Source organism: Thamnophis sirtalis, unplaced genomic scaffold, assembly GCF_051295495.1.
Source record: "Thamnophis sirtalis isolate CommonGarterSnake01/CBP01778 unplaced genomic scaffold, rThaSir2_p1.2 scaffold_4, whole genome shotgun sequence".
Classification (NCBI taxonomy): Eukaryota; Metazoa; Chordata; class Lepidosauria; order Squamata; family Natricidae; genus Thamnophis; species Thamnophis sirtalis.
This window is the reverse complement of record NW_028261384.1, coordinates 5147233-5174093: the sequence shown is the minus strand read 5'-3', so window position 1 is coordinate 5174093 and position 26861 is coordinate 5147233. Positions and strand designations below refer to the sequence as shown.

The window sequence follows — 26861 nt, the reverse complement described above, 5'->3', positions numbered from 1 at the left end:
TAGCTCTGATTTAGTTTCCCAATGTCTCCCTCTCTTTCATTCTCTCATTCTGTCTTTCTCTCTCATTCTGTCTCTAATTTCCCTTCTCTTTCTCTCCCTCGTTCTATCTTATTCTCTCTCTTTATCCCATTCCTTTTCTTCTCATCCTCTCTTTCACTCTCACATTTTCTCTTTCATTCTCTCTCATTCTGCTCTTATTCTCTCATTGTCTTATTGTCAGTCTCTTTATTTCTCTCATTCTCTATCTCTCATTGTCTGACTCTCTCTCTCTCTCATTCTCCCTTTCTCTAATTTCATCTCTTATTGTCTCTCTGATTCTTATTCTCCCTTTCTCTCTCTCATTCCCTCATTTCCTCTCATTCTCCCTTTCTTTCTTTTTCTTTCTTTCTCTCTCCCTCCCATTCTCTTTGTCTCTCTCTCTCTTGCTCTCTCTCATTCTCTCATTGTATCTTTCTTTCCTTCTCTCTCATTCTCCCTTTCTCTCTCCCTCTCCCTCTGATTGTCTCTGATTGTCTCTCTCTCATTCTGTCTCTTATTCTCCCTCTCTCTCATTGTCTCTCTTTCTGTCCCTCATCCACCCAACGTGGAAACCAAGCTTTGCATCCCCATAGCTTGGTGGTCTTTAGGAGTGTCCCGTTGGAGGGAAGGGGTTGCCCCAGACACTAGGGGTTAAAACCCACCCCAATCTCTACATGACTGGGGAGGCTATATTCTCCCCCCCCCCAAATCATCCCCAGGCAGGGAGTAGAAATGATGGGAATGCCGCAGAAAAGCTTTATTTTAAATCTACAGGCTGCAATTGATGATTAATGCATTGGAGGGAAAATGTCTGTTTTGCCCATCAACATGCTAAAAAAAAAAAATTTTGCAGAGTTGTTTCCTTTATCATGTCCTTCCTCCCCCCCCTCTGTTTTCCTTTCACCTCCTTTGTGTGTGTGTGTGTGTGTGTGTGTTGATACAAAGACATTTTCAATGCAGATTCTAATAGTTCTTGACTTCTACAACAGTTCATTTAATCAAACTTACAAGGGCACTGAAAACAGGGACTTATGGCCGTTTTTTTCACACCGTTGCAGCATCCTTACGATCGATGGTGTGGTTCAAATTCAGACAATTGGCAGCTGATTCCTATTTATGATGGTTGCAGTGTGTGTGGGGGGGGAGGTGTCACATGATTCCCTTTTGCGACCTTCTGATGAGCAAAGTCAATGGAGGAAGCCATATTCACTTCACAACCGTTTGGCTAACTTAACAACTGTGGTGGTTTCCTTAACGACCAGGGCAGGAAAGGTTGTAGAATGGGGCAAAACTCAGCAGATGTCTCACTTAGCAACAGAAATGCTGGGCTCAATTCTGGCCGTAAGCTAAGAGCTACCTATGCTTCTTTCTCGCTAGGGCTATTTCACGTTCTGTATCTCCCCTTGGTGAGGGGGGGTGGGTGGTGTTCGAAGATTTGGGGCCATGTACTACAAAGGGAGGCTCTTTTGCAGTGTTGGGTTTGCATCCTTGAAGTTTCTCCTTCAACTGGTAGACCAGCCTCTGCAAGGCATGTAAGAAACCTTCCACAGTCTGGTCCCAAATCCCACTAGAAAGGTTTTGAATCCACTGTGATCTTCCCAGATCTGTTGTTCTACTGAAATTGTGCAGGAGAAGAACTTGGAGTAGTACTAAGAGAGAAGGATCAGAAGAACAGAGTTGGAAGGGGCCTTGGAGGTCTCCTAGTCCAACCCCCATGCTTGAGCAGGAGATCTTACAACATCCCAGACAAATAGTTGTTCATTCTCTTCTTCAAAACCTTCCAGGGTTGGAGCACCCACAACTTCTGAAGGCAACTTCTGTTCCACTAGTTAATTGTTCTAACTGTCAGGAAATTTCTCCTCAGTTCTAGGTTGCTTCTCTCCTGGATTAGTTTCCACCCATTGCTTCTTGTTCTACCCCCAGGTGCCTTGGAGAATAGCTTGACTCCCTCTTCTTTGGGGCAACCCCTGAGATATTGGAAGACTGCTGTCATGTCTCCCCTAGTCCTTCTTTCTATTAAACTAGACATACCCAGTTCCTGCAACCCAGTTCCTGTATGTTTTAGCCTCCAGTCCCCTAATCATCTTTGCTGCTCTTATCTGTACTCTTTCTCCACATCTTCTTTGTATTGTGGTGACCAGAACTGTCAATTAGAATAGAGGGGGGGCGGGGGACAATACAATACAATATCAGAGTCTGAAGGGACCTTGGAGGTCTTCTAGTCTAGCCCCCTGCTCAGGCAGGAAACCCTATACCGTTTCAGACAAATGGCTATCCAACATCTTCTTTAAGACTTCCAGTGTTGGGGCATTCACAACTTCTGTCCCACTGATTAATTATTCTCTGTCAGGACATTTCTCTTCAGTTCTAAGTTGCTTCTCTCCTGGATTAGTTTCCACACTTCTCTTCCAATTGACCTTACTAAGAATTGATCTCCACCAGACTCAAGAGTTGATCTACTTTCTTTAGAGACGCTTGGTTATCCCACAAAGCAATTCAGCAGATCCTTAAGAGAAGCATTAGAGGCTTTGAAAGGATCAGCCATGAGATTAGGCTTGGCTTCTGAAGAGGGGTGTGTGGGGGGTGGGTGGAGAGAAGGTCTAGGATGGTGGGGAAAGGAAGTGAATCTTTAGGAAGCCTTTGAAGGCTTCTGGATCTTCTCCCCGCAGGCATTGAGAGGAGGATGTGAAGGTGAGGTCATTCTGGATGAGGTGTAATATGTGTGGCTGTACCCCTGCTTGGGTAAGTCCTTGTGATTTGTGGTCCTTCACATGAGGTTGATGGTATTTCTGCATTTATTGCTCTGGCTGGTCCCTGAAATGGGAGGGAGGAAGAAAAAAGAGGTAGGAAAGAAAGAAAAAGATAGGAAAGGAAGAAGAAGGAAGGAAGGAAAGGGGAAGGAAAGGGGGAAGGAAAAGAAAGGGAGGAAGGAGGAAGATGAAATGAGGACAAAGAAGGGAAGAAGGAAAGGAGAAAGAGAAAGGAAGGAGAACAACTAAGGAAGGGAGGGGAGGAGGAGGGATGAAGGAGAAAGAAAGGAAAAAGAGGGAGGGAGGAAAAGAGGGAAGGAGGAAGAAAGGAAGGGGTGATAGAATGAGGAATGAAGGGAAGAGACAAAGGAGAAGGGGAAAGGGAAAGAAGTAAAAAAAAGGAAGGAGGAGGAGAAGGAAAGAAAGAGGAAGTGGAAAGAGAATGAGAAAAGGAGAAAAGGAAGGAGAGATGAAGAAGGAAGGAGAGAAAGAGGAGAAAGAGGAGAAAGGGGACAAGGGAAGGAAGGAAGGGAAGGAGGGAGGGAGAGAGGGAGGGAGGGAGGAAGGAATTTGATCATATAACCATGGGGAAACTGTGATGGTCATAACTGCAAGGACCACCCTTTCCCTTTTTTCATTGGTAAATGAATGGTTGTAAGTATAAAACTACCTGTTGCCCCAGATTAAGCAACCTGATTGGACAGTAGGCAGGATATAAATGCTGGACCTACCAGGGCCAATGAGGGTGAACATCACACAGTGACAAGGAAAAATTCTCAAGGTGAATTTGGACAGGTGAGATGAAGATGTAGGTAGAGGAACTTTTTCTTGACTCTGTAGAAGGAGGAGGAGGAGGAGGAGCTTTTGAATCTCCTGCTGGGGAGGAATGAAAATGAGTTAATAGCTGTCTTCTGTTGATGTTGGCAAGGTGACACGATGGACCACCTTCGTTGCTATTATACCAGCTTAGGCTCTAATAAAATCATATCGTTGCAGCCAAGAGGACTTCCTTGTGCCAAAGAACCAGCTTCCCAACCTCGGCGGCATTTTCTGTGGTTCCCCTCAGATTCCGGAGCTGGGAACGAGAGCAGGAGGTGGCATCTCCCTTGAGAAGTCCACCACCATCAAGGAAAGCTTAGTAGGTCCTTTGTGGAGGTCCTCTGCAAACACGTCTAGGTAGGCATGGAGATGTTAAGGTTGAAGAAAGGAGACAACCCTTTGTCTGCTCTTCTGAAGCCTGTAGGGAAGGAGGTAGAACATGCACGGTGATCAGGCAACTCTACTGTTGACCTTTTTGACCAAATTGTGGTGTCATCTTTGGAATCAAATATCGGGGTGACCACATGGGCTTCCCTAGACTCCATAACACCTTTGTGCCTGGAAGTATTTATGCATAGCCATCAAGAAAACAACCCATCATAGTTGAGGAGTTGGTGGCTCTTCTTCATATAATAATACACTGTTCCCACCTGGGGCTCTCTTGATGAATCCTGGAGTACAGGTAGTCTTTGACTTACAACCATTCATTCAAAGTTATGGCGGCACTGAAAAAAGTCACTTATGACCATTTTTCACACTTGCAGCATCCCCATAGCCACATGATTAAAATTTAGACACTTAGCAACTGGTTCATATTTATGTCAGCTGCGTGTCATGTGATCTCCCCTTGCAACCTTCTGGCAAGCAAAGTCAATGAGGGAGCCGGATTCACTTAGTGACCATGTGACTAACTTAACGAATGCAGTGATTCACTTTACAGCCATGGCGAGGGAGGTCCTAAAATGGAGCAAAACTCTCACTTAACAACTGTCTCATTTAACAACAGAAATTTTGGACTCGGTTGTGGCACACTGGTTAGAATGCGGTATTGCAGGCTACCTCTGCTGGCTGCTTGCAATTTGGCAGTTTGAATCTCACCAGGCTGAAGGTTATTAGGGCCCAGGATGTAGGGGGCATAGGCTGACTCTGTAAATTGCTTAGAGCAGGGGTCTCCAAACTTGGCAACTTTAAGACTTGTGGACTTCAAAGCTGGCTGAGGAATTCTGGGAATTGAAGTCCGCAAGTCTTAAAGTTGCCAAGGTTGGAGAGCCCTGGCTTGGAGAGAACTTTAAGGCACTGTGAAAGGATATATAAGTCCAGGTGCTATTGCTATTGTTACTACAAAGTTGATAAGATTTGGTGGGGGCTGTCCTTGGAGAAAGAGATATCACTCCCTTCAAGAGATTAACATGCTTGAGGATCCAATTCAGTGCATCCGCCTTTTTTACATGCATGCATATAAATAGTAAGGAAGATAACATAGTTGGGAAGACATCAGGATATTTTCCTAGACAAAAGGAGAATGTTTAAGTCCAGAAGATCACGATAACATTCAAAAGGCAGATATTTTCCTGATTCAATCTATCAATCAAACAAACAAAGAGATTACAGCTGGAAGGGACTTTGGAGATCTTCTAGTCCAACCCCCTGCTCAAGCAGGATACCCAATACCAGCTTCCGGTGGCAAGCTGTTCCACTGATAAATGGTACTAACCGTCAGGAAATTTCTCCTTTCTTGTTTTCTTTGTCTTTTCCACTTTCCTTTATTTCCTTTTCTTGTTTCTTTGTATATCCTTCCTTCCTTCACTTCTCTTTCTCCTTCCTTCCTTTCCTTCTCTCCTTTTCTCTCCCTTTCCATCTCTTTCTCCTTCCTTTCTTTGTCTTTTCCACTTTCCTTTATTTCCTTTCCTTGCTTCTTTTTAGATCCTTCCTTTCTTTTCCTTTCCTTTCCTTTCTCCTTCCTTCCCTTCTTTCTCGTTCTTCCTTCCTTCCCTCCTTTTCTCTCCCTTTCCTTTTCTCTTTTTTTCTCTTTCTCCTTCCTTCCTTTCTTTGTCTTTTCCACTTTCCTTTATTTCCTTTCCTTGCTTCTTTTTATATCCTTTCTTCCTTCCTTTCTTTTCCTTTCCTTCTCTTTCTCCTTCCTTCTCCTTTCTCCTTCTTCCTTCCTTTCCTTCCCTCCTTTTCTCTCCTCTTTCTCCTTCCTTCCTTCATCTTTTCTGCTTTCCTTTATTTCCTTCCCTTGTTTCTTTTTATATCCTTCCTTCTTCCCTTCCTTTTCTCTTCCTTCCCTTCTCTTTCTCCTTCCTTCGTCTTTTCTGCTTTCCTTTATTTCTTTTCCTTGCTTCTTTTTATAACTTTCTTTCCTTTCCTTCCAACCCTAGCTCTGCTAGCAAGGAGAACTTCCCTAGCCAAGCAGCCCTTGATGTCTCCCCAGCGCCCCTCTTCCCTCCTTCTCTCCCAAGTGCCGAGAGAATTTCCACCCAGGCAAGTCCCTTCTTATCCCCAGTTGGGACGGCGGGTTGTGCGAAGGCTTGGCCCAGCTACACAGATTTTCCTCTTTGAAATCTCTCCTCCAGCTTCGCTTGCCTAGCTTTGAACTCGCTCCAGTTCTGATCTGCAGCTTTCTGGCAATGCCACAGATGTGGAAGCAAACAGGACCAGCAAACCCAGGTGCAAGCATGGAACACCTTTCTCTCCTAATGACTACAAGGCCCATGCCTAAAAGGGGGTCCCCAGGGGTTACGAAGGAGTCACTGGTGGCTAGTTCAGAAGACAGAAGCAGCCAAGCCAGGGGTTTCTTCAAGATGGCAGCCCTTCTGTCTCCTCCTCTGGACACTTTTAAGGCTTGGGGACTTCAACTCCCAGAATTCCCCAGCCAGCGCAGTCTGGATCCAAGCCGTGGATTTCATCAAGATGGCTGAGGAATTCTGGGAATTGAAGCCAACCCCGCTCATAAAGTTGTCAAGATTGAGAAACCTCTCCAAATATTCATACTCCATATAATAACCACAGCCAGAATTTCAGAATTGGAAACAAGAAAACATTCCTTTGAATGCAATGATAATAATAAAAAAAAAAATGGTGCTCGACTGTGCAGAAATGGATAAATTAACCATGGAATTAAAAGATAGAGAGGAAACAGAATACTATAAGATCTGAAATAGGTGGTACAATTGGTTAGAAATTAGGTACAGAGTTAATACATAAAGAGTACCTAGGAACAATAGTAAAGTGAAAAACTGTATATACATGTAAACATAGCAAATAATGCTAGAAGTTAAAGATATTATATACATATACATATATCGTATAATGTATAACATGTAATGTATAAAAGACCATAAAACTGAAAAATGTATAAATAGAATGGCTACCGATATCGGAACGCTATAAAGATTGGAAATGCTGCTTTAAAGTTTTAAAAAGTTGATTAAAATTATTTAAAAAAGAAAAAGGACTTGGGCACTTCAACCCCCAGAATTCCTGCAACTGTCATAAGTACATGACAGTTGCCAAGCATTTGAATTTTGTTCATATGATGAAACGATTGTAAGCATACTTTTTTCAGTGCCATCCTGCGTTGAGGAATACCATTTGTTTAGTGACCATTCAAAGTTATGACAGCACTAAAAAAGTGACTTACGACTGGTCCTTGCACTTATAACCATCCCAGATCCCTACGGTCATATGATTAAAATCTGGGCACTTGGCCTTATTTTTATGACGTGGTCGCCATTTATGAATTTCCAAGATGGCTTCCGACGAGCAAAGTCAATTGGGGGTGGGGGCGGGATTTGCTTATCGACCACATGATTCACTTAAGAGCTGCAATTCGGTTAACAACAGTAGAAGAAAATGGGCGTCAAATCAGGCGTGACTCTCTCAGCAACTGCCTTGCTTAGCAAGAGAAACACTGGTTTCAGCTGTGGTCATATGTTGAGGACTTGCCTGTACTTGAGGTTTTACTAGGAGTCATTGGGGCGCCTAGGAAAAATATGAATTTTAAGAATTCTGATTGCAATCAGCAGGTAACGCAGAGAAGGAGAAATAGCCAGTCAAGCTGACCACCATGAACCCAACTTGTATGTGGTCACAACAACAGAAGAAAAGTTTCACAAGACCCTCTCTGGAAATTTCCAGGCCGGTCTTGAAAACACCCAGAAATGAGGTTTCTCAGGACAATGTCTAAATATTTGTTTGCAAGCGCTCCAAATTTTGTAAACTTCCATCATGAGATCTTTGAAGGACAACCCCAAGGGAGAAATAGTTGTGTTGACAAGATCATGATGGATGGGCGGATCTTTTGCTGGAGGCTGTGTCCACCTCCTTCTGAAATCCATATCAACTTAGATAGGCATCAAGAATTTGGTTTTTTTCCCTTTGTTATCAACAGGAGTGGTCTTCATGAAGATAAGAGTTGATGACTTCGGGATTTAAGACTCTTGCAGTTAGAAGTTAAATCTGGTCCACCACTCAAGATGGAGTGACAAAATTGAGGGGCTTCCTTGGGTCTTGGTGGAAAGTCAGAAGGTAGTGGACCTCGGCTTTTTGAGGTTAAAGTGCAGAAAGAACCTAGGAACTTCTGGAGAACATCTAAAGAGCATGCAGAGGTCATCTCTGTCCATGGAGTAGCACAATAGCAGAAGGCTACTGACAATAGTCATCAAAAAGTTGTGGCTTAGCCCTTGAAAAGAGGAGGGATGGAGCCAGCCCTGGGATGCTGCTTCAGATGACTTCTGTTTTGGATTTGAAGTTTAGATTCCATAAATGGAAGTCTTGATGACTGAAGTGAATTCTGTAGTTAGTTATCAGAACTCTTTCATCCCTTCTTTCTCCTTCTCCTTTCTCTTTCTTAAGAGTCTTCTTCCTACTCTAACTCTCCCCCCTTTCCTCCCTTCTTCTTTTCCTCTCTTTCTCCATTTTCTTCATCTTTCTCATTAGTCATTCCCTCGACTTCCCCTACCCCTCTTCTGCTTCTCTTTCTCCATGCCCTTCTCTTTCTTCTCCTTCTCCTTTCTATCTTCTCCTTCTCTGTGTTCCCTTTCTCCTCTCCTTTCTCCTCCTTCTCTATATGCTCCTTCTCTTTGGCTATCTCCATCTCCTTTGCTATTTCCTCCTCCTCCTATCTTTTTCATTCTTCTTCTCCTCTCTCCTCCTTTTTCTCCTCCATTTCTTTATTTTCTCCTTCCGTTTCTCCTCCTCCTTATTCCTTTCTTCCACCCTCCATTCATCCCTCAGTACTTCCCTCTCTCCTTCCATCCCTCCCTCCCTCCTCCTCCTCCTTCCTCCCTCCCTCCCTGCCTCTTTTTCTTCATTTTCCCCTTTCCTTTCCTCGCTCTCCTTCCTGCTTTCCCTCCTTCCATCCCTCCTTCCCTCCTCCTGATCCTCCCTCCCTCCCTCTTTTTCTTCCTTTTCCCTTTTCCTTTCCTCCTCCCTCCATCCTTCCTGCTTTCCCTCCTTCAGTCCCTCTCTCCTCCTCATCCATCCTTCCTCCCTCCCTCCTTTTCTTTCTTTTCCCCTTTCCTTTCTTCCTCCTACTGAAGCTCTTCAACCCAGTTTCCTAATGAAGCAACATCCATCCATCAGGAAAGCTGATCTGACCACAAGCTGCAGGAGACAGTCTTTCTCTCACTCTCACTCTGTGTGTGTGTGTGTGTGTGTGTTTCTGTGTGTGTGTGTGTGTCCCAGCCCAGAGCGTGGGGGCATTATCTTCTTCTCTCCCAGGGGCAGCTATTTATGACTGGAGCAGGCTCAGCAAATTGCCCCTTCAATCTTTAGCCCTCTTCTGTCCCCCGAGGGAGGCTTCGCAGCCATGAGGTCCGGCTGCTTGTCTGGCTGATGGCAGCTTTTGGAGGTTTTGAAAACAGGTTTTGGGGATAGGGGATGGGGTGGGTGGAGGGAATCACTACGGGCTGGTTAGGGAGGTATAAAGGAGATTAGGCTCTGCAGGCACCAGGCCAGTTCAGGCAAAAACGTGTGTTTTATCTGATCGGTTTCGTTTGTATTCAGCAGTTGGGGCAATGCAGTCGGTCCTCGACTTACAGCCACTCACTTAGCGACCGTTCAAAGTTACAGCAGCACAGGAAAAAGTGGGACAGGACCGTTTTTCAGACTTACAACCATTGCCGCCTCCCCATGGCCATGTGATCCAAGTTCGGCCGCTTGGCAACAGACTCGTATTTATGACGGTTGCCGTGTCATAAAAGGGGTCACGTGATTCCCCCTTTTGCGAACCTCCTGACAAGCCAAGGCAATCCGGGAAGCCGGATTCATTTAGCGACTGTGATACTAACTTAACAACTGCAGGGATTTGCTTAACAACCGCTGCAAGGAAGGTCATACGGCTGGAACTCTCCGTTTCCTGGTGGCTGGCTGGCCCCAAACCACTCACCTGTCTTTCATGGCTAAGGCAGAACAAGAACTCATGGCCTCCCCCAGTTTCTAAGCTGGTGCTTTAACCACTAGGCCAAACTGGCTGTCAGAGCTATGCACCCCATATAGAGCTTCAAGGCAGGACATTCACCACCCAAACGGTGGATTGCATGACCATAAAATGCTGCCAAATTGCCCAAAATCACAGCAGGAGCCTTTCTGAATGGAGGAAATGGGCCCTGACCTATAACTTGTTGCTTGGCTGAAATCTTTTCCCTGAGATGCTAGTTTTCAACATGCAAGGATTTCCTCTCCCCCCACTAATGTACAGTGCAACCGTTTCTTGGCTGCCTATGGTGCAAACGAGGTTGATTCTTGGTTTATTCGTATACTCTGTTTGCTGCTGTTATCCAAGCCTGCCTTAGTAAGAACATGCCTAGAATCTGCATCCAGTTTTGGTCGCCACCATGTAGAAAAGATGCGGAGACTCTGGAAAGAGTGCAGAGAAGAGCAACGTAGAGGATGAGGGGACTGGAGACTAAAACATATGAAGAACGGTTGCAGGAACTGGGTGTGTCTTGTTTAATGAAAAGAAGGACCAGGGGAGACATGATAGCAGCCTTCCAATATCTCAGGGGTTGCCCCAAAGAAGAGGGAGTCAAGCTATTCTCCAAGGCACCTGAGGGCAGGACAAGAAGCAATGGGTGGAAACTAATCAAGGAGAGAAGCAACTTAGAACTGAGGAGAAATTTCCTGACAGTGAGAACAATGAATCAGTGGAACAGAAATTGCCTTCAGAAATTGTGGGAGTTTCATCACTGGAAGCTTTCAAGAAGAAATGGGACTGCCATCTGTCAGAAATAGGGTAGGATCTTAGTTAGACTACAATATTGTCCAGGAAATACAGTGAAAAGAAAAATTAAATAGACTTCCTGCTGGAAATGATATTTTGGTCATGCATTTGTATTTTTCTTTGCTTCCTGAACTTGATATCCAAATTTGAGATTATTCTGATCCTGATATTCACAAGCATGGAGAATCTTCTCTTAGCCAGTTGGGTGGGGTGGGGGTTGGATTGGATGACCTACAAGGTCCCTTCCAACTCTGTATAATACTGAAGGAATCACGTTGATCAGGATTTCAGGAACTTAGAATAATTGTCTGAATTGCATTCACACATACAAGTACAGTAGTCAACCTAACAGTTTTTTTTTTACTGATGTTAAACATAAAAATAACAGAAGGGACCCTAAAATTCTCCTAGTCCATCCCTATATTTAAACAGGAAATCTATTCTGGACAAATGATTGTCCAATCTCTTCTTGAAAACCTCCAGTGATGGAGCACCCACAACAGAATAACAGAAAAACACAGGATAACAGAATAACAACACAATAAGAGAATAACAGAGTTATAAGGGACTCTGGAGCTCATCTAGTCCAACCCTCTGCTCAAGCAGGAAACCCTATATTATTGCAGGCACCCACAATTTCTGGAGGCAAGTCCTTCCACTGATTAAAGAAGTCCATCTTGACCGAATGCTGACAAAGACAGTTAGTCCTCAACTTATAATAGTTCATTTAGTGACCAAAGTTTTCAACAGCACAGAAAGAAAGTGACTTATGGCCGTTTTTCACACTTTACAACCTTTGCCGCACCTCCAAGGTCAATGTGATCAAAATCCTGACGCTTGGCAGCTGGTTCATACTTACAACCGTTGCTGTGTCCCAAGGTCACGTGATCCCCTTGTGATGAGAAAAATCAAGGAGGAAGCTGGATTCGCTTAATGACCGTGTCCCATGCAGGGATTCCCCTAACCACCGAGACAAGAAAAGTTGTAAAAAAAAAATGGGGCGGAGCTCGATGAACAAACATCTCATTTAACAACGTGGCATTTTGGCCTCCATTGTGGTCATAAGTTGAGGACCACCTGTAAAAAAAAAAGGTAAAGAGTGAATGAATGCAGGGCCTGATCTGTCCAGTGACAGCTTCACTTTTCAGATCTTCTGTGCATCTTATTTTATTTTATTTTCTGTTTTTTTCCATCCACGCCTGCCTGCTCCAGAAAAATAGCTCGGGGTGATGGCCATGCTGTGGTACATTCTTGATGAATGCGGGCGGGGGGGGGGGAATGATGTCAAAGCACAGAGGCGAAATGTGTGGCCCCCCGGGGCACAAGTGCGTGTTCTGTCCTTTGCATGGGCTTGTTTGAAATATGTAAGGGAGAGTGTGCAGGTTTGGAAGCGGGGAGGCCGTAAATCTTTCCTGCTTTTGGTCAAGCGGAGGAGGTATTGGGTAGGTGGGGGGTGGGGGGAGAAGGAAGGATTGCAGGGAGGGGCACATCCCTGGCCTTTGAATGACTAATCCAATCAGTCTAGAGCCGGAAGGGACCTTGGGGGACAGGGTGGGGTCATCTAGAATAGAATAGAATAACAAGAGTTGGAAAGGGGCCTTGGAGGTCTTCTAGTCCAACCCTCCGCCACCTTCTGACAAGGAAAAATCCAATCTGGCAAAAGTCAGATTCACTTAACAAGGGTGTTCCCAATTGTTCGCCTGCAGAGCCAAGGTGGCGCAGTGGTTAAATGCAGCACTGCAGGCTACTGCTAGATCAGCAGGTCAGCGGTTCAAATCTCACCGGCTCAGGGTTGACTCAGCCTTCCATCCTTCCGAGGTGGGTAAAATGAGGACCCAGATTGTTGGGGGCAATATGCTGACTCTCTGTAAACCGCTTAGAGAGGCCTGAAAGGCCTATGAAGCGGTATATAAGTCTACTGCTATTGCTATTGAATTGGACAACTGGTGGTCGTAAGTTGAGTGTGACCTGCCATGGGTTGAGCAAAACCAGGTGAAGTACTCCAGCGGTGGTCTTACTAAGGATTTATAAGGATTTGTTAGGTGCCTCCAAAGTTGGAGCACGCAGAAGTTGTGGGTGCTCCAACACAGGACGTTTTTTATGAAGAGACTGAACAGCCGTTTCTCTGGAACGATGTAGGGTCTTCTGCTTGGGCAAGGGGTTGGACTAGATGACCTCCCAGGTGCCTCCCAACTCTGCTATTCTATTATTCTGAAGAATGCTCTTTCGTGGACATAAATAGACACACAGCTAAGTAGCCAAAAAGACTTCAAGGTTGCGATAAGGAAGCAGAGTTTGTTGTTTGCAGAGGGGGGGGGGAGACCCGAGAGATTTGTGACCCCCCTAACAAGCAGTCTTTTGCGCCAGCAGAAGGGAACATTTGTAGCTCAGTGTTTAATCGTAGGATCCTTGGTGCTCTCTGAGCTGGGTGGTTTTCTCGGACATGTTTCATGACCCAACTAGGGAACGTCATCAGTGCTATAAGGGATTTGGGGAGAGGGGGAGGATAATGGAAGGGGGAGGGGGAGGAGCAGAATGAGAGGAGGATGACAAGAGGAGGAGGAGGGGAAGAGAAGGAGAAGGGAGGAGGAGGGGAGGAGGAAAGGGAAGGAGGAGAAGGAGAGGGGGAGGAGGAGAGGAGCTGGAATAGAAAGAGGGAGGAGGGGAGGAGGGCAGGGTGGGAGGAGATGGAGGAAAATGGAGGATGGGAGGAGGAGGGGGAGGAAATTGGAAGGAGGGGAGGAAGGGAAAAGGAGCAGGGGAGGAGGAGGAGAAGAGGAGGAGGAGGAGGAGGAGGAGGAGGAGGAGGAGGAGGAGGAACATGAGGAGGATGACGACTATGAGGACAAGTTATAAATGCCGAGAGCTCAAAGCGGTATCAGAACGATGAACCTGGCTCGTAACTTCAAATCCTTAGGTAAGTCCATTAGAACTTCCAACCTTTGTTGGACCAGCCATCGTAAGTCAAAGACAATCTGGGAAACAAGTTATGCGAATCCCCAGCTATCATTTAACTTCATGTGTCAAATGGGCCAAACCGCCTAGATTGGTGAGCCCGGGTTCATGGGCCAATATGTTAACCGTAATCCAGCTACCCATGACAGCTACCAGACTTCAACAAACTGTGTTTAAGTACCCCGTGGTTTGCGGTTGGGAAAGAAACCTAGCCACTGTAGTTAATGAATGCTGGGCAATTGACTCATAATTATGACGGTTGCAGTGTCATTTGATCTGCTTTTGCGGCCTTCTGACAAGCAAAGTCAATGTGGGAAACCAGATTCACTTAACAACTGTATGACTGGCAACAACTGCAGTGATTCACTTAACAGCTGTGGCAAGAAAAGTCGTAAAATGGGCCAAAACTCAATTAACAACTGTCTTGCTTAGTGGTGGTTGTAAGTCAAGGTCTACCTTATATTTCCCGAACTTGGGTTGACTGGCCACTGAGTTCTCCTGGATAGGAAGATCCATAAATGGCCTTCTGAATGCAACAGAGGTTGTGCGGACATTCAAGTGTCACCTCCTGATTTTCCTTATCTCGTCACTTCCTTCTGCTTCTCCTAACTGTTCTGAGTTCTAATTTCTCCTGGCTGTTCCCAACCAATCCTCCTTCCCTGTTCCTGCTTCACCATTGGTTGGTGGTCAAGTTGATTTCATGGGTCAGTTGATTTTGAGGTCAAATAACTTATGTACAGAACCCATCCCTGACTTCTTTGTGGGTGATGATGGACCTTGGAAACCAAAGGACGATCTTCTGGATCAGGGGTCTCCAAACCTGATCCCCTTTAGACTTGTGGACTTCCAAGTTCCAGAATTCTTCAGCCAACTGGGGAATTTGGGGAGGTTGAAGTTCAGAAGTCTTAAAGTCGCCAAGTTTGGAGACCCCTTTCCTGGATTCTTGAAGAATGCAGGAAAGGAAGTTCTCAGGCCAACTTGAAGTCAACACAAAACTTCTCAGAGGAGGTGGCTCCACCTTCACTCAAGGAGGTAGAGTCCACCTTTAATTAATTAATCTTCCCCTTATTCTCCATGGGACCTGGTTGAAAGCACCTTAAGTACACAATCATTCTCTCAAACCAGACACCCACCTGTCAAAGTGAATGTCCTTGTAGCTTTGATTGAAGGAGAAGGAAGCTTAGATTGAGGGGCAGGGCGGGGTGGTTTCTTCTTTCAAAAAAATCAACACACCCCAGGATCTTGGCACATTGGTGTGTGCGACTTAACACTGAACGCTTGACCCACCAGCTTCTCTCTTTACAAGTCAAAGCGGGTGTCTTCGCACACTATGAAATGAGCAGCTGTTCGCTGGTGGAACAACAACTGGCAGAAAGCCAGAAGCTTTGGAAGAAAATCATTAATTGATGTTGTGCTGACGAGGTGTTTTTGTGGGGTGTCTGGAATCTGCGGACCCTTTAATCCAAGTTCTGAAAGTCTACCTTCCCACCTCTCTCTTGTACGTGTTTATGGAGGCCTCAGTTGCAGGAGAACCTGCTCAGTTTCCATCTGATCAATCAGGTTAAACTTTGTCCTTCTACATCTGAGTCTACTAAATATGGGTTAATCCAAACAATTAATAGTAGATTAATAGTAGTTTCATAGAGTGCTGGTGGTTCTCTATTTGGCAGTCCCACTATTGATTGTTCCTCACTCCAACATCACCATGGAGAACCTCTAGAAAAGGAGGAAATTTGTGGTCCTCAAGTAAGCCTTTCTCTTCCCAACATTGCTGCGGTGAACATCTATGAAGGGATGAAATTTGTGGGGACTACCATAGCTGCCAGGAAAATCTTCTCCCTCACCCTGAAGTTGCTAAGGAGAACCTCTACTAAGTGAGGAAATTTGTGAAGACCACCACAGCAGCAAAGGAAAATCTTCTCCCATTCAAGGTTGCTATGGAGAAGGCCTATTAAAGAATATAATATGTGGAATACATTGTAGTCCTGGAGGAAGTCTTCTCCCACTGAATTAAGAAACAAAAATTATGGAGGCCACCATGATCCATTCGTGGGCCCAAGATGGTTTCTCCCATCAAAAATGTTTCAGCGAGGTGGAACTCTTCATGGATAGTCCCAGAAGAAGGAAGCCCACTCATGCTCCACCTCATGTAAGGTCTTAACCTTGATTGATAGTCTTCTGGTTAGCGATGTTAGTGAGTGGTCCTGGTAGACCACAAGAAAGAGGAAGAACACCGATTTGGTGGTGGCCTCCCAATGACCATCCTCGTGTCTTTCAAAGAATCTTTCAAAATGTCTTCCAAAGTTGTTTTCAGCATGGCCTATCTATCCTTTAGTTCTTATTTTCTGGACTAGTTCCATCTCAATCTGGAGCTATTGGTGATTTTCTGCAAAATGTTCCTTTTGGGGATGAACATTCCCATGTGTTTCACTCATCCTCAGTGGTCAACTTTCCCCATTCGTATCTCAGAAACGTCCTGGCAGATTTTGTTTTGATGGATCTCATAACCCAAGAAGGAGAATCTGAGGTATCCTTAGCAATGCTGATGTTGGAGGAGGTGGATGAGGTTTTTTCTTCTCTCTCATGTCTTCCAAAAAAGCCTCAAAGGTTGGAGAAGGCTTGGTCCTCCAGGATCCTGGAGGGCTATGAGACTGACTGAAGGCAGGCAAGAGGACATCAAGGGACAAGGAGGTCACCTTTCATGGTAGGATGGTTGCCTACCTACCAACACAAGGATGGGTGGAGGACTCTGCAAACTCTGCCACGTGGGGAATGGCCCAGAATTAATTCTTTCCAGATGTAGATTGGAGTCTTCACAGGGATCCTAAGGAAGCTTAGTTCATGTGTGCATTATTGTTGTCATTGTTGTTCTGCTGTTGCTCAACACATCTTTAGCCTTGAATCCAGAAGTCTCCCAAGGGATGCTGAGAATTCTGTTCAGAGGACATCTGGACTTCAGGGCAGGGTGTCCTCAGGTGAGGATGTCAAGGTGGCAGGATGGACTTAAAAAGTGTAATGGAGTTTTAGCTGCCATCTTAACTTTATTAACTCCTCTTGGGGGGAGGTCTGTGCAAAGGGAGGACTGTGACTTTTTGAAAATTGTCTAACATCTCTCAACCATTGCAAGGATTTTGTAATATTGGAGGGCATTACATGTTTCCCCCAGAGAGAGTGCAAACTGAGAGCATGCTAAATCTCTCTTTGTCCACCTGTCTATCTGTCCAACTTCTCTCCTTCCCTCTTTGTTTTCTTCTTCCTTCCCTCTCTCCCTACCCTTCTTTCCTCCCTCCCTCTTCTCCATCCCTCAAACAATAACTCCCTCCATTTTTCTCATTTCTTCCTTCTTCCTTCCCTCTTCCTTTTCTTCCATCCTCCCTCTTCTCCCCCTCCCTAACTCCCTCCCTTCTTCTTTATTCTTTCCTTCCTTCCCTCCCTCCATCCTCCCTCCCTCAGTCCTCTTCTTTCTCCCTTCCCTCCTTAACCTTCTTTCCTCAGTCCCTCCCTCTTCTCATCCTTCCCTCTCTCACTAACTCCCCTCTCCTCCTTCCGTCCCTTCTTCCCTCCTTTTCTCCCTCCCTCACCCCTTCCTCTTCTTCCTTCCTTCCTTCCTCACTCATTTCCCCTTCTTCCTTCCTTCTTCATTCACTTCCTCTTCTCCTTCCTTCTTCATTCACTTCCTCTTCTCCTTCCTTCCTCTCCTTCCCTTCTTCTCCTTCCTTCCTTCCCTCCCTCCCTCCTTCATCCTCCCTCCCTCAGTCCTCTTCTTCCTTCCTTCCCTCCCTTTCTTTCCTCCCTCCCTCCCTCTTCTCATCCCTCCCTCTCTCACTAACTCCCTTCTTCTCCTTCCTTCCCTTCTTCCCTCCTTTTCTCTCTCCCTCCCTCACTTACCCCTTCCTTCCTCCCTCCCTCCCTCCCTCCCTCCCTCCCTCCCTCCCTACATTTTTGCTTTGCTTTAACAGACTCCTGTACGGATTTCAAATTAATTTTAAAATATTGGTATGAAAATTTGTAGAGGTTTTTCTTTCCACATGGATAAGCATCCACCCAATTTCATCATGACGTGTTACCCCCCCCCCCACCTCTTTCTATGGACATGATTTGTAGGTTTTGTTAAAATACGCCTTTGGAATGAGCTCATTAGAGATGTCTTTGAGCATGTTTGTGGACTAGAAACTTGCCATATTTGGACTGAGCGTGTGGAAGGAAAACAGTTTGGACCCCCTTTGTAAATGCAAATCTGAAATTTACATTCAAATGACCATCAAAATACTAGCCTTGTATTTGTTAGTTTATTTATTTTTTGAACTTTTTATTTTTAAGTTTTTACATTTTCACCTTTAGGTTTTATTGGCAAGATATTTTACAGGTAGTCCTGGACTTACAACGGTTCACTTAGTGACCATTCAGAGCTACAACAGGGCTGAAAGGGGGGCTTAGGACCATTTCCCCCACTTACGACTGTTGCAGCATCCTCCATGGGCACATGGTGAAAATCCAGATGTTTGGCAACCTACTCATACTTATGACGTTGCAATGTCCCAGGGCCACGTGATCCCCTTTTACGACCTTCTAACAAGCAAAGTCAATTGGGAAGCTGGATTCGCTTAACAACCGTGTTACTAACTGAACAACTGCAGTGATTCACTTAACAACTGTGGGTAGAAAGGTCAGGGGCAAACCTCAGTTAACTGTCTCGCTTAGCAACAGCAAATTTCAGGCTCCGTTGTGGTCGTAAGTCAAGGATTACCTGCATTTGAATCCAATTTCTTCTCCTTTTTCCCCTCTTTTGACAGAGAAGAAACTGGCCAAAAAAGAGAGAGAGAGAAGAAGAAGAAATTTCAAAATTAGCAATATTATTCTGAGGCAGATTATCACTCAATCAAATCCCATATTTGACTCGTGAGTTTCTTGGAAATGTTTGGGGAAGTACTGAAGATTTGTTTATTTTTCCTCCACTTTTAAGATTCAAGTGCCTTTAGTTTGATCTCCAGGCCTGTCTTTTTGTTTGGGGAAAGAAAAGGGGCTTTATTGAAATTAGGATCCCCTCAATCAGCTGGAAATCCTTCAGTGACGAAAGCCTCAATTGGGTCTCTGAATCCTTCAGCCAAAGCGAAGGAGCAGGGGAGCCTGGCAGGGCTGGATGCCCTTGGGTGCAGTCTGTTATGGCTGGTCCTCGTTTTAAGACCACAGTCGAGACTGGCCCACTTCTGTGGCTCAGCAGGGAGGCTGCAGAGTGAGTCGCCTCAAAGAGTTAAGGCCACACATTGTAAAGTTGATTTAACTAATCAGCAGTGACTACATAATGGGAGGAAGGGCGGAAGGAAGAGAGATGGAGTGAGGAAGGAAGAGAAAAGGAAGGGAGGGAGAGGAAGGGAGGCAGGAAGGAAGGAAGGAAGGAGAAAAGGAAGGGACGGAGGGAGTGAGGAAGAAGGAAAGAGAAGAGAGTGAGTGAGGAAGAAAAGGAGAAACGGAGGGAGTGATTGCATGTGTGAGTGAGTGAGTGAAGGAGGAAAGAAGTGAAAAGAGAAGAGTGAGAAAGGAAGGAAGAGAAAAGGGAGGGATGGAGAGGAAGGAAGGAAGGAGAAAGGAAGGGAAGAGGGATGGAGTGAGGAAGGAAGTAAGAAAAGGAAGGGAGAGGAAGGAGAAAGGAAAGAAGAGGGAGGAAATCGGAAGCAGGGAGGAAGGAAAGAAGAAGAGAAGAGGGAGGGAGGGAAGAAGAAAAGAGAAGAGAGGGAGGGAGGGATTGCGAGTGAGTGAGTGAAGGAGGAAAAAAGGAGAAAGGAAGAGAAAAGACAGAGAGAGAAAAAAAAGGAAGAGAAAAGGGAGGGAGGGGGAGGGGGAGGAGAAAGGAAGAGAAGAGGGACAGAGTAAGGAAGGAAGGAAGAGAAAGGGGAAGGAAAAAGGAAGGAAGGAGAAGAGGAAGTGGGGGAGGGAGGGGAGGAGGAGGCAGGAAGGAAGGAAGAGAAGAGAGGGAGGGAGGAAGAAAAGAGGGAGCGAGCGAGCAAGCATGCAAGGAAAGATAAAAGGAAGGGAGGAGAAGAGGGAGGAAATTGGAGGCAGGGAGGAAGGAAAGAAAAAGAAGAGGGAAAGGAGGGAGAGAGGGAAGAAGGGAGGGAGGAGAAGGAGATGGGAAAGGAAAGGAAAGGAAGGAAAGGAAAGGAAGGAAAGGAAGGAAGGAAGGAAGGAAGGAAGGAAGGAAGGAAGGAAGGCCTCACCTTCCCACAAGGTATTAATAAACCAATCAGGTGTGTGTGTGGGGGAGAGATTTAGCATTTCCTTTTCCCCCAAAGGGCTTGAAGTATTTGGGTTTTCCTCTGTCCCTGACCAGATCCCCAGATTATCCAGGCCAGACACACTTCCTCTCTCAGCCTTAGAAAAGGAGAGAGGATGCTTGAACAGAGACACAAACAAACAAACAAACACACAAGCAAACACAAAGGTTCAGACCCAAAGCCAAACATAAACACACCTCCCCAAAGACAAGAAGATGAACTGTGCATCTGTTCTGGCAACTTGGCAGGGATTTGCCAGAGAAACGAAAAGAGAGAGGGAGAGAGAGAGAGAGAGAGAGAAGCGGTTTGCTAAAATCCTCCGTGCAGCCTGGGGGCTCTGGAAGCCAATGGTGTGATTTAAAGTTGATCCTTTAAAGTGTTTGCACTCTGCCTTTGTTTTCTTGCTCTGCATCAGAGGACCTGGTTAGGGCAAGACTTTCATCTAAGTCTTTAATGAGGGCTCAAACGGGGCAACGGGGGAAAAAAATTCAGACGGTCCCAAAATTGCAGGTAGATCACCTGGTGTTAAAACTGACAGCTTTGTAGTTGTGTTTTAAAAAAAATAATTGTGAACTTCTAGAGGTGAGTTTTCTCTGATCCAGACATCAGGCCAGCTGGGATTCTGGATTTCTGCAGTTCAGCTTTTCTTTGCCATCATTTATATTTATAAATAAATATATTTGTATATTTTACATATTTTTATTTATAAAATACATATGCGTACGTATATATTATATATACATACCGGGTTTGCCCTTTCTTTGCAAACAATATGTATAAATATATTTATATATTTTATATATATTTTTATTTATAAATATATTTGTATATTTTACATCATTTTTATTTTATACACACACACACACACACAATGGATCAATCTCTCGGTTTGGTCTTTTTTTGCAAACATATAAATATAAATGTATTTGTATATTTTACATATTTGTATTTATAAAATAAATATATTTATGAATATACACACGCACACACACGCACATATGTCCCATTTTGGCTTTTATTTGTGTGCGCATGCACACACACACACACATATAAATAAATATACTTATAGATATTTATATTTATAAATATAAATGGATCGATGACTGGGTTTGGCCATTGCATGGAAACATTTATACTTATACTTACGAATACAAATATATATTTTAAACATTTTTATTTAGAAATAAATTTATTTATTTATTATAAATAAATATATTTATGGATATTTGTATTTATAAATATAAACAGATCAATATCTTGGTTTGGCCTTTATATCGTTAGTCCTTGACTTCCCAGCAACTGAGCTCAGCATTTCCTTTGCTAAGGGAGACAGTTGTTAAGGGAGTTTTTCTGTATTGTGTGACTTTTCTTCATTCATTCATTGAATTTCTAAATAATTCCCTTCCAACTTTTCTCCCAAAGGACCAAAATAGCATCTGTCTATTCTTTACATTTTATTTTCCCAAAAAAGGATTTTTGCATTCAACAATTCATTTGTTTATTTGCTTGTTTGTTCATTTACTAGCCTCATTTACAAATAAATTTCCTTTCAAATTCTGGGAGATCAAAACAACCCAGATGAATTTCAATAACTTCAGCTAATCCTCAACTTACAACAATTAGCTTATTGACTGTTTGAAGTAACAATGGTGCTGAAAAAAGTGACTTACGGTCGTTTTTCACACTTACAACCTCCATGGTCACATGACAGAAATTCAGATGGTTGGCACCTGACTTGTACTCATGACAGTCGTAGTGTCCTGGGATCACGTGATCCCCTTTGATCAGAAAAGTCAGTGGGGAAGCCAGATTCACTTAAAGGCCACTAACTTAAGAACTGCAGTGATTCACTTAACAACCGTGGGAAGAAAGGTTAAAAAAAGGAGTAAAACTCACTGAACAACTGCTTGGGCTCAATTTTGTTCATAAATTAAGGATTACCTGTATTTGCTAACTCTTTGAGGGAGTGTTCAAAAATGTGAAATTTAAATAAAATTAAAGAAAATAAACTAGTTTCCCTTTTTAAACTTATCTCAAGAGATTGAAATAGTACAGGATATTTTCTCTTCCTCCTAATTTTATTTTCACCACAAACATTATTGTATCCATCCATCCATCCATCCATCCATCCATCCATCCATCCATCCATCCATCCATCCATCCATCCATCCAATTTACTAACTACAGATATCCTCAACTTACAACCTCAACTGAGTCCAAAATTTCTGTGACTAAGCAAAAGAGTTGTTAAGTGTGTTTTGTCCCATTTTGCAACCTTTCTTGCCACAGTTGTTCAGTGAATCTCTGCAGTTGTTAAGTGAGTCACAAGGTTGTTGAGTGAATCTGGCTTCCCCACTCAATGACTTTGCTTGTCAGAAGGTCACAAAAGGGGATCCTGTGAGCCTGGAACACTACGACCGTCATAAATATGAGTCAGATATCCAATGGGTGAATTTTGCTGGATGATTTTTAGGTGTGGAAAAAACGGTCGTAAGTCACTTTTTCAGGGCCAGGTAACTTCCAACGGTCACTAAACAAATGGTTGTAAGTCCAGGACTTCCTGTAGTTTATTTTCAGCTTTCACCGAAGAGACCAAACGGCCCAAAATTTTGTGAGGCCGGGTGAAGTTCAGATATTTTGACATGCTGGCAGGCTTTGATAGGTGAAACTACATCTTTCTCAAAATTGGAAAAATGCCAAGTATGATTTCCTCTCTTTTTGGGGCCCAGAAAATTCACCGACTGACTCATCGTTTTTTGGTTTCTGTTGTGACACTGCAACAACTTTGCAACTGGTCTTCAGGAATCTTGAGGGATCATGTCAACCTCTCAAAAATTCCTTGGAATTGCCAACTCATTCTGATTTTATCTCTAGGCAGTCAGGAATTGCCCCAGGCTAGTGGGGGGAAAAGAGCATTATTTCCAACAACAGGATGCTGATTTTAGCATCGGACTGCCAATATTTAGGTTAAATACATTCTTTCTTCCTCTTTGAAAAATTTTCAATCAGCATCTTACTCATTATCTACTCACTGCTTTGGGAGATGAGACTGGGGAAGAGAGGGGAAAAAAAAGATATATCCATTTTAAGGTGTGTCCGTCTTTACAGCTATTCCATTTTATTTATTTATTTCTACTTATTTAAATGTTAACCCAAACCATAATGGTCATAGTGCTGTGCAGAAGCTAAAGTAAAACCATCTTCATCATCATCATCATAACAAAACCAAGGTGGCGCAGTGGTTAAATGCAGCACTGCAGGCTACTGCTAGATCAGCAGGTCAGCGGTTCAAATCTCACCGGCTCAGGGTTGACTCAGCCTTCCATCCTTCCGAGGTGGGTAAAATGAGGACCCAGATTGTTGGGGGCAATATGCTGACTCTCTGTAAACCGCTTAGAGAGGCCTGAAAGGCCTATGAAGCGGTATATAAGTCTACTGCTATTGCTATTGCTATATTAAAAATCCTTTTCTTTATCTCGACTTACGACTTACGACCACAATTGAGCCCAGATGTTCTATTGCTAAGCCAGACAGTTGTTAAATGAGATCCGCCCCTTTCTTCCCATAGTAGTTAAGTGAATCATTGCAGTTGTTAAGTGAGTAACATGGTCATTAATTGAATCTGGCTTCCCTACTGACATTGCTGATCAGAAGGTTGCAAAAGTGGATCATGCCACCCCGGGAGACTCTGCGACCGTCATAAATATGCTGCCAAGCTGTCTGAATTTTGATCCGCGTGACCATGGGAAGGCTGCAATGGTCGTAAGTGTGAAAAATGGTCATAAGTCACTTTTTTCAGTGCTGTTGAGGCTTCGAATGGTCACTAAGTGAATGGTTGTAAGTCAAAGACTACCTGTATTGGGGAGTTGGCTTGCTCATGGGAGTTGAAGACACCACAAATTTTGCAGTTGTGACTTGGGCAAAATTTAGGACTATAAAGTAAAAAAAACAAAAAAACAAAAAAAAACTCAAAAGAAGGTTTTGGGGAAAACTTACCCTACTGTTGCTGTAAAAGCATGGTCAGCATGAAAACACAAGGAAGCAACATTGCAAAGAATGGGGATTTTAGTGCAGAAATGGCTACACATTGTAGTTTCCTCATCTGGGACCCCCCTATGCCCCTACCCCGCCTCATTAAAGGATCTTTAATGATTTGCAAAAAGGGACGAGGTGGTTCAGTGGCTAAGACACTGAGCTTGTCAATCAGAAGGTTAGCAGTTCTGCGGTTCGAATCCCTAGCGCCGCGTAACGGAGTGAGCTCCCGTGACTTGTCCCAGCTTCTGCCAACTTAGCATTTCAAAAGCACGTAAAAAATGCAAGTAGAAAAACAGGAACCACCTTTGGTGGGAAGGGAACAGCGTTCCGTGCGCCTTCGGCATTGAGTCACACTGGCCATATGACCACAGAGACGTCTTCTGACAGCGCTGGCTCTTTGGCTTTGAAACGGAAATGAGCACAACTCCTAGAGTCAGGAATGATTAGCACGTATGTGCGAGGGAAACCTTTACCTTTTTAAAGATTTGCAAGGAGTACCGGGAAACAAAGTTCCTAGAATAGCGAACTCTTCCCTAGTTTTCTAGGGACAATGCAACCGTCATAAATATGAGTCAGTTGCCAAGCGTCCGAATTTCAGTCACATGACCACAGGGATGCTACAAAGGTCATAAGTGTGAAAAATAGTCATAAGTCACTTTTTTCAGTGCCATTGTAACTTTGAATGGTCACTTAATGAACTATGTAAGCTGAGGACTACATTAAAATTACAGCTAGTCCTTAACTTATAATATTTAATGATTGTTTGTGGTTTCACACTTATGACCTTTGCAGTATCACACGATCAAAGTTCAGAGGCTTGGCATCTGACTCATATTTATGATGGTCGCAATGCCCCCGGGGTCTCATGATCCCCTTTTGCGACCCAAGCAAAGTCAATGGAGAAGCCAGATTCACTTAACGACTGTGTGACTAACTTAATAAGGGATTCACTTAAAAACCACGTCAACAAATGTCATCAAATGGGGCCAAACTCACTTAACAACCTTCTTGCTTAGTAATGCAGACGTGCTCAATTGTGGTTGTAAGTCGAGGACTATCGTATAATTAAGCTAAGAGTCTATGCAGAAAAGCAAAGATGCACTAGGCCAGTGTTTTTCAACCTTTTTTGTGCAAAGGCACACTTTTTTCATGAAAAAAATCACGAGGCACACCACCATTAGAAAACGTTAAAAATTTTTAACTCTGTGCCTATATTGACTATATATAAAGTAATTTTCCCACGGCACACCTTACACTATGTCACGGCACACTAGTGTGCCGCGGCACAGTGGTTGAAAAACACTGCACTAGGCAACCCCACTTATGTTGACTTCAGGAAATTGGGAATTTTATGTCTTATTTGTCACATCCGTTTTACAAAGTTTTTTTTAAGGAGTCCAACTCATTGATGATGATAGGAGTTGTCATAAAGCGTCTTTCTTCGCTTTCTCATAAATCTCTGATTCACTCTTTTTGAACGAAGAAAAGGTGGCTTACAAATTCAACGTTATGAAATATTGTCCTGTGTGTGTGTGTGTGTGTGTGTGTGTGTGTGTGTGTGCGTGCGCGCGCGCATGCATCATTCGTTTCTTTGGTGATTTTTGTTCCCCTGGAATTCTGCATCTTTGGGGCCCAGGAAAGTGCCCATCATGATTTTCAAAAATCCTAAATGTGTAATTTTTTAAACCTTGTCTTTATTGTTTTGATAAATAACTCTAGGGGGCAGTCGTGCCTAAGGCCCCTTCCTCTTTCTGTTTTCTCCACAACAACAACCCTGTAAGGATGGCTGGGCTAAGAGAGAGGTACTAGAACTCACCATCTCCAGGTAATTGGCCCAAAGTCACCGAGTTGGCTTTCCTTCCCAGGATGGGACTAGAACGCGTGGTCTCCCAGCTTCTAGCCTGATGCCTTAACCATTAGGTCAACTGGCTCTCTCTGAACACTCCAAAATCTAAACCATCATAAGCTAGCTCCATAAGAAATGAAGCTTACTAGAATCAAAAAATATTCCTTGTCCGATGAAAGACAAATTCAATACTGATGTCTACATGGATGTTCAAACTCAACTCTTCATCTAACATGCTTTGTCCGGGCAAATATTCTGGTTTAAAGCATTGGTCCATCCAACATGCGAAAACAAGGATTGAATATTCCCAATACACGGTGTCATAAATGACCAAGCCCTCTTCTCGCCTAATGTGTTAGTGGTCCACAAACAGTCGGACTGAAAAGAGGTTAAGTCACTTTTAAAGTTAATTTATCAGCTCTCCGTAGCTTTGGAGGAAGTCGTTGTCCACAAGGTTGGACAGGAGACTCCCGTAAGTTCTCCACCACCGTGGTTCTTCTGATGGAGGCTTCAAGATGAGGCAGGTAGAGACTTCTTTTGAGGAACTGATTTCTGATTCTGCCCTTCCCTCTTCTTTTGAAGGTCCTTGGCTATCGGTCATCAGTACTCCTCGTTGGGGACTCAGCCCATTCTCTGCGGGAGCATTCCTGGTCTAGTGCCCAAGCAGCTTCGGTTCTGCAGGAACTATGTGCAGATTATGCCCAGCGTGGCCGAAGGAGTGAAGATTGGCATCCAGGAATGCCAGCACCAGTTTCGTGGAAGGAGGTGGAACTGTACCACCGTCAATGATAGTTTGGCCATCTTTGGACCGGTGTTAGATAAAGGTGAGTGTCCAGTTTTGGAATAAGGTCACCCAACTTTTGGAAAGGAGGAGGGATGGTACAAAGATGAACTCAAGGTGGGTAGGAAGAGAAGTCTTTGTAGAAATGAAGGAGCATCAG

The 26861-nt window shown here is 44.1% G+C and overlaps 1 protein-coding gene across 1 annotated transcript in view; it reads left to right on the top strand.

Annotated features, from left to right (window-relative positions):
- WNT3A (Wnt family member 3A) overlaps positions 1-26861 on the top strand; it is a 56928-nt gene that overhangs the window by 3930 nt on the left and 26137 nt on the right. Inside the window, exon 2 of the mRNA XM_087711815.1 lies at positions 26503-26744. Coding sequence (XP_087567941.1) covers positions 26503-26744 — 242 coding nt within the window. The remainder of the gene's footprint in view (positions 1-26502; positions 26745-26861) is intronic.